The 18,874-nt window shown below is 32.8% G+C and overlaps 1 protein-coding gene across 1 annotated transcript in view; it reads left to right on the forward strand.

The window, feature by feature from the left end:
- LOC130445433 (uncharacterized) overlaps positions 1 to 18,874 on the forward strand; it is a 137,847-nt gene that overhangs the window by 96,709 nt on the left and 22,264 nt on the right. The window contains exons 3-5 of the mRNA XM_056781041.1: positions 6,858 to 7,120; positions 16,243 to 16,312; positions 18,598 to 18,694. Coding sequence (XP_056637019.1) covers positions 6,858 to 7,120; positions 16,243 to 16,312; positions 18,598 to 18,694 — 430 coding nt within the window. The remainder of the gene's footprint in view (positions 1 to 6,857; positions 7,121 to 16,242; positions 16,313 to 18,597; positions 18,695 to 18,874) is intronic.

The following is an 18,874-nucleotide window of genomic DNA, read 5'->3' on the forward strand; positions in this document are numbered from 1 at the left end:
GGTCCATTTTTCCAAAATGATTTCCCAACAATGTTATATGATATTCCTCTGAGCATTCGCAGAGACATGTGGTTCATGCACGATGGAGCCCTTCCCAACTTTCTAAATAATGTAAGAAATCATCTTAATTTCTCCCAATAGGTGGATTGATCAGGAAGGTTTTATGACCACCACCTTCCCCTGAATTAAGTAGAATAGATTTTTTTGGGAATATCTTAAAAACTTGGTATATGCAACACTGGTAAACACAATGAAATGATCAATAGAATAAACTCGTCAATAAACAAAGAAAACATTATTTAGAGAAGGTATTTTTCATATATACTAATCTTAACAAGTTTGAATTGTATGAAAACCGACATTACTTATTAGTTACCATCGAATAGCTATTTTCATAGTAATGATGTTCCAGCTACTCAACTTTAAATGAGAATTTAAGACACAAGAGGATGTGATTGTCCATTATTTTTGTTATAACAATGCTAAACAATAATTAATATCTACACAATCTGTTACTAGTATATCTCATTAGTTAATGTTAATTCTACACCTTTCCGATCGAAATTTTCGAGGTGAAAGTTTGTAGCTATAATCATTTCCTCATTTACCCTACGGTAAACTCGAAATCCATTACTCAGCATAATGTGCTGAGCGGAACTTTTTGTTCTTCGGTCGCTTCCTGAATTAAGTGGAAATCCTGAATCGCTTTGAAGTGTAGTTAACTTTCTTGTATTAATTATTAAATGTTTTTTATGAAATTTGAATACTTTATAGGATTGTTCAATATAATTTTGCTAGTTATATAAATGTCAGCTTTCTCATACGGGGTCTGGCTATTAAATAACGAGACTGGTTACGAAAAAAAGTTTTATTGTGAAAATTATTTAACAGTTTAATGCTCCCCTTCAATATACTCCCCTCCACAGACCTTTCCATACGTTTTTTTCCATTGATCGAAGCAGTGCTGGAAGTCTTCTTTGGTGAAGACCTTTAGAAGCTCTGCCGTTTTTTCCTTTACCGCTTCTATCAACTCAAATCGGATTTCTTTCAAAGCAAATCTTTCTCTAACCTTTCAAGGAAGGTTAGAAGGTTGGAGTCAGATTTTTTGGCACTAACTTCGCACATGTGTAATTCCTCGTGTAAAATTTTTCTAACCGTCTCTTTATCGACGTTTACAGCATCGGCAATCATCCAGATGCTCATTCGACGATCTGCACACACAATTTGGTTAGTTTTGGTTACTGTTTCCGGAGTTGAAATAGTCATAGGGCGACCTGGACGCTGGTTATCTTTAGTGTTCTCTCGGCACTTACTAAAGCGCTTACACCACCCAACAACACGCGCACAAGATATAGAATTGTCCCCACAGGCCTCTTGCAACAATTTATAGCACTCAGTCGGAGTTTTTTTCAATTTAACGATAAATTTGAGATTGAACGCTGCTCCTGTTTTTCGTCACACATGGTTTTCGGTACGAGAAAAAAACACTTTCGTTCCAAACCGCCACTGCACAAATACTAGTGACTAAATAGTGACAGAAACGTTTTTTGGGACGTACATATACATGATATCTAGATACCCAACATACTTTATCCACGCATTCTCGTTATTTAATATCCAGACCTCGTATACGTAATTAGGAAAAGACATTCGTCCAATTCAGATTGAAAATTTTAGGTTTTAAAAACTTGGTGGACTATTATTTTGGTTTTCAAAGCAAATGTTTGTTCTATTCCTTCTTTTATGACGTTACATACCAAATAAATATATCTTTAATTATTTCCGAAAAATATTCCTTTAGAAACTATTTCGAAAAATTATTTTACACCTCAAAACCTGTACCATCAATTGTATAGCTTTCCAGAGCTTCGAGAATTACGAATATCCGTCACAGACGCACATTAGAATTCACTTATCGCTATTGAAATTCAGTTTCCATTCGAATTCCTACCTGCTCGGTTTCAAAGTTGACAATATTTTTCTTTGTTTTTGTTTTGTTTCACTATTTGTCATTCTTCCGTGTGCTGCTTACTGCACTTTTACAATTTCTTTCTCTTTTATTTAGTTACTCGATAACAATTGAGTGATGAATATTTGTTGGTTCTAGCGAGCACTGCGAAAACAAAAAATACGAGGGTTTTTCGATAAGTTTCCATCCTAACAAATAAACATATTTTCTCTAACATTGTCTTTTTTTACGTGGTCGCGATCTTCTATCCTTTTTAACTCTTCCAAATACTTGTTGCCGCATTTCTTCTGAAAATAATCGTTTCCGTATACGATAACGTCCACGTCAGCTGATTTTTTTCCCGCAAGCGAAACTTTATGATTAGAAAAAAGAAAAAAGTCGATAGGAATTAGATCTAGTGAATACAAAGGTGGTGAACTAAATGCAATTCGTCATAGACATCACCGATGTGTGAAAAGGTGTGTTATCCTGATCGCAAATAACTTTCTTTTCCTTCAAATGCAGTTGTTAGTGTTTCACCTTTTCCATAGCACATAAGCACAATCTCATGAATATCCTAAAAAACCGTCGTTATCATCTTTCCGGAGGAACAAACTGCATTTTTCGGATCAGATTCTCCGATGTCTTGACTGATTTTCATTTCGGGATTATAGTGGCAGATCCAGATTTTCTTCATGATTATGATTTGACTCATTCTACTTCAAACACGTCAATAATTTCTGGTAAATGTTCATTTGAATGCGCATACGCATACATAACTCTTTAGTCAGTATAAAGCGAATGCGTTCTTTGATATACTGATAACCTCTCTAACCTTAATACACGCCTGTCGTGTTCTACTGTCGGGATTACACATGGATCCAACATCCGTTCTTTCTTTGACCTGCGCATAAACACGCTTCTCTTTGACCCAAAAACGACCCGCTACTTTCAATCTTCTTATCAATATAGAAGTACTCAAAACCCGATATCTAGATTCAATGATCTGAGCTGTTATCTCTACGCCTGTGTTACTGATCAAATAGTTTTTTGAGACCTCCCTGAACGTTTTCTATTCATAAGTCTCTTCCCATAGTTCCTTGTTTTTACCCATGTTAAAACTCATGTCTAAATTTACGAAAACTAAAACGATTCGTATAAGACCTTTACCAAAAATATCTCTTGGTCCAAAAAGTATAAATCAAAAGATATCCTCACGTCTCAAAGGGCTAACTGCAAGCATAAATACCGAAGAAACAATTAACACTTAAAGATTAAGAAACAAATCAGCCGGTACTTGCAAGTTTTAACCTTGTAAGCTCGTAAAAATAATAATTAACATTACTTACTTACTGACTATTATTTTGTTTGTTGTTTTGACTTTCGGTTGAAAATATGAAATAAAAATTTATTTTGAAATTTAATGAATGGATTATCACTGATTTGTCTGGTTCCATGACCCCAGATTTTATAGGAATAAATACAGTTCCTGACTATTACAATTCAAATAGAACCAGACGTTTCAGAATTTTCAATTACATTAGTGTGGTAACGGGGATAAGGCTCTGTAATTTACATTTCAGAATGTTTATGCTTAAGAAATTTTAATAATAGCCCTTCCATATATATACAGAAACCGAGAGATATAAATGAGGCGTCGAACTGAGTTGTAAAACAACAAACACAAGACAGGCTTACTTCGATTGTGGAAACTAATTATTTTTCCAACTCCACAAATTCTAAGCAATAAACTAACAACTAGTAGTCGTTAAAATATCTTAGTCTGTCACAAACAATTTGGTATTCGTCAATCGACCAGCTTAGAATCGTATAATGAAGCAGGATGTTTAAACTTTAAACTAGAAATTTTAACAAGCACCTAAAACTTATTCAAATTATTCCCATAACTCCTCGGAGTGTTAAAACTTAGTAACATTGTTTTGACATTTGGAACGTTATATTTAATATAATTAAATGAAATAATATAAGTTTCTCTTAATTGTATTTCAATTTACTAGGTTCAAAATCTTATATTCTCATATGTTAAACAATAGTTAATGACCAGTTTCTGATAATGACAACAACTTCCTCTTCACTAACTTATCAATAACTTCAATGATTGAAGCAGCCCAAGCTAATACCGGGGCCAAAAAAACTAGTTTTAATACTAAATACTAGTATCTAAAGAAAAATAAGGAGGCATAATTAGACTCGAAATTCTGAATCGTCACTCAGAGGTTTGTTTATATTTCAGGGACTATTGGGATAATCTTAAGAAAAGGGTTACTAAAAATGGTCATCAATTATTCAACACTGTTTATACATTTCCTACTCAGAATAACCATCGAATAATAAACCAATATTCTTACGTTGAAATCAATGTTTAACGTGCATTTTTACGGATAGATGTAGACTCGTAATGAAATTATTGAGGTGTAAAATGTGCACCATTAATTACTGAATAACCTTTCAAAGAAAATCTGTCAAATAAATATTAAGAGGAGAAAAATTTTCACCTTTGGCAGATGGTTCTATTAATAGAAATGTCACTGATGTGAATAAATTCCTTTCCATTCTGAGTACGATAATAGAATTTCGCAATTTACGATAATATTCTCCCATTACTACAAGATTGCCCCTTCACACCTAACAATTGCCGAATCCTGATTGATATCAACATAAAAATGTCGATATTTATAGAAGTCTTTAAGACGAACTAATTATTTATATCTGATTGGATTTTATGAATCGTTCAGATTATTTTAAAATTCATTTTAATTGGCTATATATAAAATTCAAATATATAATTTGCTTTCACTGAAAAATAATATAAGACTTGCTCCAATCCGCTGTATGAATTGTTATCAGAAGCGTTTAAATGATATTTCTGTCCAGTCCAGTCCAGATTAACAGGCTGGAACAAACCTACTTACTATCAAGCAAATATCCGAAAACCGTCTCGCAAACGGTATGTAATCAAGTCAGTTGGAACACTAAACAGAATCGTTTGTATAACGGTAACCTCTCTTTTGGAACACGTAATCTGTATAGCGCAGAATCGTCACTGTACCAAGGATAGTTCTTTGACAAGCTGGAACTAGCCTATAGTTTAATTACAGGATAACCGCTAAATCTGTAAAGCAGGTCGCATAGCAGATGCATTCTAAGCTTTCGAACTATATTTTTGACTACAATCTTTCTAGAATTACTATTTTTGAGTAGGATGCAGTGCCTCATAATATAGCATCAAAATAATTATAATTATAATAATTAATTATATTTTTTATCTTCTAGTTTGAGAAGTTATGTGGTAGATACGTTGTTGTATGTGAAACGTCTGACATTATTGTGATCTTGAATGGTCTAGTTTGCAGGTAGGATTTTAGGATAAAGAAAAAGTTATTCAAAAGGTTCATTTTTTTTAGAAGATAGTGGTAGCAAACCTTTGGACGATATCTAAAAAGGCAGCTGAACAGCAATCTTACTTTCAAAATTTTGGAAAACTTTTCTGTAACTCAATAGAGTTGTTTAATGTAGGCATGTTTCGCTAGCTTTTAGAATCAGTTCTATTTCTTATTTCAGTGATGTTTCTAGTAGTTTTGGCATGACAGGTAATTAATCTGTGCAATGTAGCCTTTTCAGTAGGTTTTCCTGTTATGGAACTACCTTCCACAGAGGCAGAAAATAACCCATTCTCAATACTGTATTGTACAGTTGTGTTAGATACATTTATTTGATAAATCCTTGAGGATTTTACCACTTATTTGTTGACCATCAAAATTCGTAAATACCAATATCCTTAATTTATACAATGTCTTCTTGCCGTCTTCAATTGTCATCTTTTAGTGAAATTATAAATATTCAATATATTTTGTTCCGCCATCTATTAGTGATATTTTGAAGATTAATATAAAAGCTCAATACATTCTCTTTCATTCAAAAATTAAGTTAATGAATGCATGTGATGTCGTTGAATATTTCACCTTTAACATATTCGTCAAATATTCGTATTTTATTAAGTATTGTCATCAAAAGATAACTTGATCAAATGGTGTGAAAAATTGATTACAACATTCCATCTAAACGAACAATATATCGGATTTAGTTGAATAAGGTGTTGAAAAACTCAATTTCACTAAGAAAAACTTCTGATAGTGAGAAATGAGGAAATTGGATACAAGTTTTTTTCGAAGTCAGTTCATTCTTCGATTGAATCATCGAAACATGTACAAAAGGCTGTGATGAAAATTGCAATTTCTTAAACAGGAAACGCTCTTGATTCATCTTTATACTATGATAGCTAAAGAAATTAGAAATGTATTAAAAACTGACACAACAGAGTGAAGAATTATGTAAAGGCATTAACACTATCCAAAATAGTGGAATTGAAATAAATGTTTAAGAGTGATGATGCTGATGATGACAGAGTTGAAAAAGTATATTGAGAAAATGAAAACGAAAGTTAGTTTCACAGGAACATTAACTTTCTAATAATTAGCTGAAAAATCCGCTATTGAATAAAGTTAAAATTTATTGTCCTGGATAGTAACGATATGATAAGGTTAAAATTATTGAAGAATGGTTGTAACATGTAAAAAATTAGGGTAACTGATCATAGTGACACCATAAGTGTGGTTGTTTGATGTAGAATTAGAAAGAAGCAAAATAAATTTCAAATTTCATTTGAAAATCAAATTATTGGTTGGTTCTACTCATACACTGAATTAAGATGAAAATTTGATAGACTATATCATACCATCGTTTTTAACTGTAGCTTAATTATGGATTACTAAATCTAGTTTGGAAATTTTTTTGGTAACAGTTATCATCTCCGTATTATCTACTATCATCCATTTAGTCCCGTTATACTTCACTTCCTCATATTTTTATTCAAATTTGATCGTTACAGATTGATCTATCGAGTGGTATTGGATCTGTGACGGCGGCCAGCGGCGTCGGAAGCCACCATGGGAGTGGCAACGGCGTCGAAGGTGGTGGTTGTCATACAACAAGTAGTGGACAACATTTGATGGTGGCCAATACCATGGTGGACGAAGGCAGTTCGGACGACGCTAATACACCGTTACAATCGCCGAAATCGCAAAATACTAGTCGAGAAGAAGATGACAGTTCTAATGCGAATGAATCCGACTGCAGAAGCCCAAGTCAAAGGTAGGATAACATCTTCGTCGAACATTCATCGTTTTAACTAATTCTGAGTAATAGTTAGACCAAATTCATAGTAATAACTAGAGAAACTCACTACTATGTCTATAAAGGAAAATAATATGATATATCCGTTGAGAAAGAATATTTCTCGATTAATTTTGACAGAATTATACTCTAAATACTGACGAAACTTTATAAAACAAACGCAAAACTAACTCAATTTCTCCACTTAAAAGTGGGTACTTGAAATTATGATCACTTCTTGAAGCCACGTCAAAACATTGTAAACATCATAACAAACAAATTAAGGGTCTTTATTAGATGTAGTAAGCTGTATACAGAAGAAAAAATTCACCGATTACTGCATTTATTTATAAAAATAACTGATCGACAATCTGCCAAGGTGTACAATCAAGTGATCAGACTGATTTTTTGCCCTCTTGTGTGTGTATGTACCTGAAAAATGTTAAAGACAACATCAAATGGCAATCACAGAAGCGAGAAATATGCAGAAAATGATTCTACGCTGCTCGATCGTTGATGTAAACTGTTTTTTTTTCAGTTCGACCTGAAATGATGCGCTAGAGTCCTAAGTGGTTATCACCAAATATTTCAAGACCAAAATAAGTTCTCATAAGAAAGTGAAAACGACATTTATCTGCTTCTTTGACATCCGTAAGGTCTTCTATAAAGGGTTCGTTCAACTTAGACAGACTATGATTCAAATATTATATTACAAAATATATTTCTATTCACTGAAAAAGCATACACTTGCCTGCGTGAATCAGAGTTCCCACACAATGTTACTGCTTACCTTGTAATGAACAAATGGGTTTGAATAATTTCCTCAAGTTGGCTGTACTGAAAGGGTTAATAATTTTGATATAATGAATTTGTAAGAATATACCTGATTACTTAATATTGGTTAAAATGGCAATGAATGCCAAATAAGTTATAAACAAATAAAATATTTAAAAAATATGTCCCAAGATGTATATGCTATTTCAATGAACAGATGATAGCCTTCGAAAAAAGGTCAATAAGGTAGGCTCATATACCGTGAAAAATTGGGTGATGCATCATGACAATGCACCCTGCCATTGCGCATTGAGAGTGATGCAGTTTTTAGCTTCCAGAAGATATTCCATGTTACCAAAGCCACCTTATTCAGCGGATCTATTTCTCTGAGACTTACTCTTGGCTTTAGAATCAATAACGTAGTAAAATAAATGTGTTTCAATCGATAAAGGTTATCCAAACATCTACGACGAGAATGCTTCTTGAGTATCCGGTGAAAAACTTTCGGAATTGCTATAACGCCTGAGAAAACAGCTTAAAAATCGGTGTATTAGTTGAGAGGAAATTACTTTGATATGTTATCATCGAATAATTTTATAACAAATAAGTTTTATATCATAAGTATTAGTTGTCAGATCTCGTTCTGTAAATAGGAAACAATTGGAATAGGATGATGTACTGTATTGCCTACTTCCCTAAATAATTTATATGCTTTTGTTTAACTCTCCATTCACGTCATTGTTGAAACATGATACCTGTCTGACATATGGGAAGCTCAATTCATATTAGGCTTTATCTTATATAGCATCATAATAATTAAACTGTTGGGCTATTCGAATACATTCCAAATTTCACATCGTTGCATTTTTTAATAGCCACCACTCAATTCGTATAAAGTTGAAAGAAAATATTAACTTTGTGGTCTAATATTCCATTATATTTATAACAGATGAACGCTAAATTTGATGCTAGAAATGATTTTCAGGAGGTCATTAAGGACGTAGCAACAAAATTTAGTTTTTCAATATTAACTTTCAGATCTCTTTGGACAAGAGCATACAGGCACCTGTCTTACATCCCATCCTCGCTATCTACCAAATATTAACTATTTTCCATGGTGAGAAAATTTTCCTCGCCGTAGCCACAATAACTAGCTGGAAATTTGTAGCTAGACTTCTGAAATAATACGAGGTATGGTTATTAAATAACGAGCGCTGTTGTAGAAAAAGTACGCAAGCGCCAAAGGTTAGGGACTGTCAGTTGTTTAACTTGAAGCCTGTCTACCGTTTCTGTGAAAAAATCAGTGTAGCTCTAGCATTCGTTTGTACCTATAGAGGCTGCTTTTTTTGGTTTAATGGAAAAAATGATCGACGTCAAAATATATTTGAAATTTCACACGAAACTGCAATACTGCAACTGAAATTTTTAAATTTTTTCATTGAAACTAGTATATGACAATGAATGCTCGAGTGGTTTAAGGGTTCAAAATGACTAAGAAGATGATTTACGTTCTCGTCGTTAAAGCGACACAATTCTTCAAGAACCTAACCGAAAAGGACTTCCTGCACTTTTTCAAACAATGGAAGATTCGCATGGAGCGATGTAGGGATAGAGAAGGGGTACATATTGAGGGTGATTATAAATAAATATACATAATTTCAAAATAGAATATTTCATACCACCAGTATCGTTTTTTTATTAGACATATCTCGTAAATGAAAAAATAATATTTTGCCATCTCATTTATTTGAAAAGAAAACATAAAATGCATTCTATTACGTATAATAGACTTTGGGGAACACATCGGAGTACAAGGATTCAAAACCTTGAGAATATATTTTATATTTCTTGTTTGTATCAGAGAGTCCGTTGATCTTCCAATGAGAAAGCTCTCCCCCAAACATTATCATGTCGGTGAAATTATCTCCACAACCGACAATTTAGAAAAATCATCGCGTCTATCGGTCTCACAGTTCTGAAATTATTTTAACGTTCGTTCCAGTGTTGCCACACATTTTTGACAATCGTCTATTCCTTTCTCTTTATGTACGCTGATTCTCTGATACTCTGGAGGGTTCCCTCTGAAACCCTTCTCATGAAAAATTGATACTTGAACCGTAAGTAGTTCATGCACAGCATCGATTATTAGTTTAATACAACTAATTTTAAGCGACGAGAAATTAGTCCTTGAATGTCACCTACGATTAATAGGAGCACATCGATCGACTTCTGTTCAGATCTTCATAAGAAACTAATTAAGATTTAATTACATTTTTTTTTTGGCACAAATAGCTCGACTTCAGCTTGTTCGCTAGAACGAATTCTGCGAGATAGTAAGCTTACGAATCAATATTTGCCGACGACCCTCATTAAGATAAGCAATACCCTTGAGATTTCCAATATATTTCAGAAATTATTGTTAGAGGTTTTTTTAACCGTTTCCATGATTCAAACTGTTTAATGGCACACTTTAAATGGTCAGTTTTATTACTAGAAGATTAAACACTAAAAAGTTTAAATCGTAAATGTAATTTGGGAAACAGACGAAATAGAAACAATAAAAAGAATATGAAATAGTAGAAAGGATGTAGTTATAAAAAATTATATAGTAAAAATAAAAATTCTACAGGTATCAAGATCAAAAATTGGGAAGAGGACGTTATTCCAGGGGTCTCAGAATTTCAATTTTCCAGGAAGTAACATATGCTATTCGTAATGTAAAGATATTTATTCTATTAGGCAACAGAAGAAGCCTCCAAATATTTGACTGTTGTAAAATTAATTTAAGTGCACGTAGTCTTCAAACTCATTGGGAGCAATCGACAAAGTCACTTTGATGTGAGTCTGTCATATCGAAGGGCACAGCAATGAACAAGCAGATTACCTGACGAAGAAAGGTAGGACATCTCCTTTAATAGTGACTGAACCTTTTATAGGTTTCCCGAAAAGCCATCAACAGGAATGAACAAGCGGAGAAAGGTGGGAGGACAACTGTTTTCGTAGGACCAACACATTTCATAAGTTTCTCATCAAGGCATGATCTTAAAATTGTGGGAAAACAGAAGGTAATCGAAAATATGGACCCAGAACCCAGAAATTCATTCTATTAAGCAAAGACGACCTAAGGACAGTTATGGGTATTATAACCAAAAAGTCCTTATATTAAGCAAGAACGAATGAAAAACAGTTATTGGTATTGTCATCAGAAACTTCTTTTATCAAGCAAAGACGAGCTAAGGGTAGTACTGGTATTATCAATGGACACTGTCGCTATTACGAGGAACTAAAGTAGACAGCCGGGCACCTCGTCTATGTAACCTGACTGGTAATCAGTCTGGGTTACACGATATATCAATAGGTCCCACTGTTAGCGAGTTACATAGATACTAATGTTACTTAATATGAAAAGGAAAACAATGTTTTCAATTTTACATCAATACGCATTTTCCGGAGCTGATAAACGATGAAAGAATCGAGCTTTCAGCTGAAAACTGAGGATAGAGATAAGGATTGACCTAAATTAATGATAAATAAATGTCAATGCTGAGAGGATGACCTATTTAATTCACAATATTTATAATTAGAAAGTATCTATCAATTTTTCTCATTTTATTTATGAAATACAACATAAGAAAATATGGAATAAAATTAACAAAAAAAGATACAGAGAGAAAGGACATCAAGAATAGTAAAATTACCTTTCTTGGGAACAAACGGTAATTATGTCGTCCTAGCTTCATCTGTATCCAGTTTTCCCATAAATTTTATGACCAGGTGCTGTACCAGGATTATACCCTATTCTTACTTCCTGTCAAACAGTTGCATCTATCGCTAACTTCACTAACCTCTTCCTCAATCTCACTATCGGAACTAGTTAAAAATCTCTTTCTCTTTCATCGTCTATGTTCGAAATATTCTCTTCGTTCTCATCGGAGTTCGAGTCGGCTTCATAATAATTTTCCGTATTGTCATTTTCCACGATTTCATCTTCAGAACATTATGCACCGATATCGTCTTGACGTTTAAGGGACAAATATTCAACTGAAAAATTAAAAATACGGAAGAAAATGAAACACGTCTAATCCCATAGGCGAGCGAGAACTGTAAACACCTGGAAGTGTTGTACATCGTTTTCTGGAAGGCACTTATCTGATAAAATAGTTTTGGCAGTCTTGGAGGGAAACTATTACGTAAATATATAAATCGTCCTACCGGTCAAATGACCGATCGTGGTAGGTAACTTAGACTACATATTTTTCACACAAAATAAACAATAAAAAAATAAATGGATATTGGAAAATGTATACTGAATACACTGTTAACACCACCACTGTACCAACACTGTCTGATGCGCGTTTCGATTACCAAGTTATCGTCTTCAGAGACTGAAGGTAAAATTTATGAATATATGAGTATGAATATCGCCATGGGTTCCAGAAATTCCAACTTAATTGAAAAATGTATCATACATATATATTCGAGGAAGTCATAAAGTTTAAAGGCGATTCACTTAAGTTTATGTAGGAAATTCTAATAGAAAATTTAAAATTTAAAGACTGAAAAATGTTAAATTTTAATATCTCCTGTTTATATTCCAAGTTATGGGCCACGCTGAACTTGTTATGAAAGATGAGTGTCTTCCCAAAAACAAATTTCCCATATGCTGTTACTTTATGTAGATTATGTTTTTTTTTTCAGTTTACAGTTAGTTATATTCTTCAAACAACTTGTTGATTGAGCAATCTGATAATATATCGTTCGCTGTAAATATGCTTCATTCGATTTGTTAGAAATTAGTTCTAGAATCTTTTCAGAAATTACCAGTCGACTGCGCACCGAGACAGGAGAGAATCGACCAAACAAGCTACACAAAGTTGGAAAAATTTGCGGGCTGTCATGGCCTACTACCATTCGCTGCGAAAGATCAAGAGGTTCTGAATAACAATATAATTTTGTAAATTTAATTACTATATTTCTACAGTTGATTGGTCCTCTCGTTTTTAACTATGTCGTGTTTTTATTTTTTGTTTTTTTTTTGATGGTCTAAATTTCAGACGTTTCTACGTAGAACTTACATTCTTACACTTTTTTCTTTTTGATGTTGTGATTGTTCGTAAACTACCCTAAATATATTAATGTCTACAAAATTTATTCAAAAAACGATGTTTTTGAGTCGATATCCATCGAGGTTCGTAAAAAATTTCAACAGAAAACGATTTAAATATTGGATTATTAATACTAAGAATATTTTCATAGAAAAGCGTTTGCATATTCTTTTTAATGTTAAAAAAAGTCATTTGTAGAAAAGATCCAAATCAGTATACATTGCACCCCTAGACAAGGAGAAAGTTTTCAATATAGTCTTACGAACGATAATATTAGATCCTGAATCTTTAGGAGCATACATATAATATAATGATCATAGCAAAGAACCCAAAGGATCTGCAATAAGATTTGAACAACTGGAACCAAATTGGAATCGGGGTCTAGAAGAAACTTATGGAATTTAGTATCTTTCAATACATTGGAATAATGTTGGAGAAAAGATTAAGGCGGGATTTAGAATAAAATAATTGAAAAGAAAAGACAAATAATGTATGTATTAAGCAACGGGTTCATGAACAAGAAAGAAATCTCCATTGAAACAAAAATTAAAGTGTATAAAAGCAATTTCTAGGCTAATTCTTACATATGACTGTCAATCTTGGGTCTTGACCAAGACGGACAAGCGTAAAATTGAAGCAACAGATTGGAAAAGTGAATGAAGTAAATAAAAATGATAAAAATGTTGAGCACACTTAAGAATTTATTGAAAGGAAATAACTGGAATGATAGGGTCATCTATAAAGAATGTAGAGCACCGTGCTGTGTTTGGGAAAAGAAAAATTCCAGGAAAAACGAAATAAGGAAAACCACGAGCAACGAGAAAAAAGAAGGAAAAGTCATGGATCAAAGCGAAGATAGAAAGAAGCAGAAAGTTTTTATAAGGAATTAGTTAAACAGTAAAATTAACACCACTACACTTTATAAGGTGAAAATGAAATAGTTTATATATATGCAGTATTAAAATTTACCATAATGGTCAACCAAAACTAAAATTTCATGTTGAGTTATCACATTGTAAATATTTCCATCACCCTAGTAAATTGCTGGCAACAAAAATTCCTAATAAGCATCTTAACAAATAATTTCAGTTATTCCATATTTTAGTTATAAAAAGCAAATGTGATACATTATTTCAAGACTTTTCCTAGAAAAAATGGACATTTTTGACGTATTCGCATTACTTGTGATAGGTCATTTGCATGTTATATATTATGCTATTGGCATTTCTTGATTAGAATCCACTCTCCCAACAGAATCCAGGATTCTGTTCGTCAAATATGATACACGTGCTAATAATACGAACTTCTATTACAATTTGGAACGAAGTTCCATCTTTATACCGATTTTATTTCAAGTAACTAGAAGTATATTATTAAATCATGTACGTTCATGGTGAAACATGTTTAAAAAGTGCTCTAATTAGCACATATTATAGCTAAACGGTTCTTTTGACATAACGATTATTTTTTAAGGACTTTTAAAGTGCTAGCAATTGTACTAATTACCAAGAATATTTCCACAAAACCCATGAAATTAATGTCAAGCATTGTGTTTAGGGTAGATTTAGAAGTTGTATTTTGCATGAGAATAGGTAGTTTTATAGCATAGACTAGTAATACAAATTAGTCGTGCCTGGTTGTAAAGTACATACTAATATATCTTGAAATCACCAACAACTTTGATTTCCTTGAAATATTATCATAATATGAATAGAAATCTTCTATTTCATGATCGATCGAATTTATTTAGATGCTGAATCTGAAAAAAAGCATCAATACTATTCGGTTTCATTCGTTTTTTAGGATATTCCAAAGATATGAAGTGGAAGTAGCACATTACTTTCTCACTTCCCACAACTCAATCGGGTTGGGGTCCGGGGACTGTAACAGCCAAATTAATACTCTTTGCGTAGCTTCGAAGAATGCTTACGATTTTTGTCACGCATTTTCTGCTGATCAGACGCTGGCAGAATGTACTACATTATCCTTTAATATTTGATTATAGTTACCTTTCCTCAAAAGAATTACACTCTCTTTTTCACTCTCCATGCGTCCATGTCTCAAAAAGAGGTTTCTTTACTGCCAGATTTTCTCAATCTCCTTTTCAATGTAGAAGTTTCTAGATCTAGATTCATTGAGCTGAGCTACTATCTCTGCGATCGTGTGTTATCCATCAAGTTTCAACCGAAAATTGAATATAGAACGAAATATGAAATTCACAAAAAATATAAGATTAACCAATTTACCGATAGTCATTATCGAAAGCTGAATATTTTAAAGTCAAGTAATTTGGAGGAATATTTCTTTTGCATCTGGTATATTGATAGGAAATTTCATAAATATATGTTTATAAAATAGCTACTGAACATTGTACCGACGATATCTCTCCAAAACAACGGTAACTTTTTATACGAAATATGAATAAAATTCAAATCATCTACTGTAAATAGAAACTCTCATAAATCTCAACATTACAGTTGAGAGTATTATTGCGAGTTTCCCCTTTTTGTGAACTGTCCGTATTTCGACTGGATGATTAATACCTTCCCTCTTAATTCAGGCACATTCATATAATGGTCCAGTAAGTGTAGCTATATTAGAAAATGATTTAATCCCGTCACTACTTAATGCCATTTATCTTTTTCAATTACGTGTTTCATTCCTTATAATTACTTATTTAATCCTAATGATATTCAATAAAGCTTTCAATTTCGGAATAAATTGAATAACAGCTTCAATTACCCTACAATTTGAACTAATAATACGAAATAAATTCATTTCCATTCTCAATTATTAACATAGAACGTAACAACACTTTGTTAATTAGTCCTCTCACATGTTATTAGAGAAGTTTGTTTGAAATAATTATCTATAGAGATGCTGGATGATAACTATATTTAATCCACGTTACTAAATATGTTATTGCAAAGTTGTTGGCAAGAAATAGATCTTAGTATTAGCTAGAACAAAAATGCAAAATACAACTCACGAAACAACATTCAATTATTTTTGTAAACAGAGTCACAACTTTTCAATATTCGACTCAGATCTCTAAAAGTCTCTAAACTTGTAAGTTTGTCTTTTGTCGTAAGTGTGTAACTGTTGTCTATACTGAAAAACTATTAGGTATATTTATATGGATGTTTGAGATACCTTCTGCATTGTGGAAATCGAAAATATCATCATTACTTCGAAATTATTTCGTATTTTTTTATCTTGCAGAACGAAATCGAATCAAAGGTGGATGAAATTACGCACCACTGTACAAATATCTTCAGCAATATCAGCAAAGGTAAGAAAATATAGATACAAGGTAGTTTAATATTAGTGGACCCGCAATTCACTCAATCGAAAAACTAAATCAATCCAATTCACCAAATATATAGTTTTGTATACATAAAATGGGGAATAAAAAGTTGGAAACTGCTGTTTTTCATCCATTTTAGAAAAAATTGTTATGAAGGGGTCCTAGAAGGAGCAGTACCAACAAGAAAAAAAGTTTTATTTTTCAGCATGACTTACTTTCAATTCCACTCATTTTTAATGCCCATCATTCCTTAAAATTAACAAATTCTTTATTGTTAGTAGTTAACTGACTACCAAGGCATTTTTCCAATTTTGAAGAAATAATCCAAGAAAGCAAACGATTTTCTTTGATTTATTTAACCAAAGATTGCTTTCCATTCACTTGAAAAAGTGAATGGAAATTGTCCATAGCACAATGTTATGATATTACCTTATCTGACGCTGGCTTTTCCTTTTCTTCTTATTTTTGTGTCTCAGTTGTGAAGTGATGGTCCCATATTCCATCCATAGTTATGAAGCAGCGCTGAACCACTTTCTTCATGGAAAAACTTGATGAACAATCAATTGAAGTAACTTCTTTAAACTGCACTATCCAATATTTCACTATCAGAAAGGAGCAAACTCGTCCAGGATTGAATCCAGTCTAGCTTTTATACTGGTTAGAAGAACGCCTTTCAGATACAAATATTATATCACTTATCGATGAAAAATTCCCCGATTTCTACAAATTCCCTGAAAATCTTTACTGTAAATGGCTTCCAAACAAATACCATACAACATGAAATTCACATCGTAACATTCCTCGTCGACAAATTCTACAAGTTAGGCCAATATCTCACAAAACCAGCGCAACCTAAGACCATTTCGACAAGATACAAGCAGGAGACATACAGTTTTCCCACCGAAGTGTTTTCTACATTCAATTCAGTGGACAGAATATGTGAAAATATAGAAATACCTAAGGGAATGCTTGGTGTATCGTTTCATTGCAAGAAACTAAATAAAAACAGGCTGATGGTTGCTGCTAAGAAACTCGACAGTACAGTTCGCATCGCTCATCAACAATTAACACACGAGCAGCTTGGATGTAATTTTGGTATACTGTGTAAAATCAACCATACGGAAAATGTACGTTGACGACATCGTGTCCAATGACGAGATATATACTTGTCACAATAAGCTTTGAAGATGAAGATCATTATGCAACCCAAAATAGAGTGCAACATTACTTAAATTAATAAATTCAAAATTATTCATCTAAATTTTTTTAATTTGTCACTTCTTAGACGTATTTATAGGTTTTTCTCGATGAATCTTTTTGATTTCAGGCCTCCAGTTAATATATGATATGCAGTAGAATAGTTTCTACCCTTAAATTTATACCTGACCCTAACAAGGTCGAATTATGTATGATCCCAATGCCTTTTTCTGTGTCAGTTCATTTCGAGCCACGAAAGCTTTTACGAGCATCCCTGAAAGTACAGTTTCAGTACAATTCGTAAGCTCTTACAAAAACACGAATAGACAATAGTGTACTAAAGTGCATTGATTTCTTACAAGAAGAAGACTTAATTTATCGAACAAAAACGAGATTTATCAAGATTTATTGTTCCACTACACTCGTTTGGGGTTTTCAATCAAAAGGGTAGAAAAAAGACAAGTTATAATGGGGGTTGCAAAAATAGAATATTCGAAAAAATAAATACCACTAGATCGGTAAAACAGAAGACTTTATACGACATCCCTGATACACCCAATAAATGATAGGTCAATGATTCAAAAAAATTTACACGAAGTCTCTATCTAATAAAGATAAAAGAATAAATGCGGCTTGTTTATCTAAACTTTTCTTGTTCTTTTCATGTTATGTTTTTGGATTCATGTTGTTTTTACAAATTTACATCCAATCTTTTTTCCATAACCTTTAGACTCCGTTAGATAACAAATTGCTGGAACATGTATTTATATATGTTATGTGTTGGTGTTTTTGTGAACTCCAATGAACCACAATCGATGAAGATAACCAAATATTATGACAAGACCAGATAACTTTATCAAGCAATCTTGGTGGTAGTCGAAAATAGCAGTTAAAGCTTTTATGACAAGTTCTATGGTATCTACAAGCACACGAAATAATTATTTCAATGGTTCACATGAAATTTTTTTACTGCCATAATTATTATTAACACCAAATTTAGTCTAAAAAGCCAACTCCAATTTCCATGTTTAAAGAACAGCTAACTTACCTGAACATAATATCTCTTGTTACAGAAACCTCCTTTGAAGCGTGAAGATTCTTTTTTACAACGATTTTCTACGCGACAGATTCCAGAAACGCAAGAGACTGTAGAAGACACTGGAAGCGAAGGTGAATAAAAAAAGTATCTTCATACAATCGCAGTTGTAATTTTTATAGAATAACTTTTCGCGAATATCATGGAAGCTTCTCCCGGCTATGTATTTACTTGAATTTCTCTAAACTTCGTATTAGTTAACTAGGGACATATACAAATAAAACCCTCCGTAGTCTTGACCAAGTTCTAGCTCA

This window comes from Diorhabda sublineata, chromosome 6 (assembly GCF_026230105.1).
Source record: "Diorhabda sublineata isolate icDioSubl1.1 chromosome 6, icDioSubl1.1, whole genome shotgun sequence".
In the NCBI taxonomy this organism is placed as follows: domain Eukaryota; kingdom Metazoa; phylum Arthropoda; class Insecta; order Coleoptera; family Chrysomelidae; genus Diorhabda; species Diorhabda sublineata.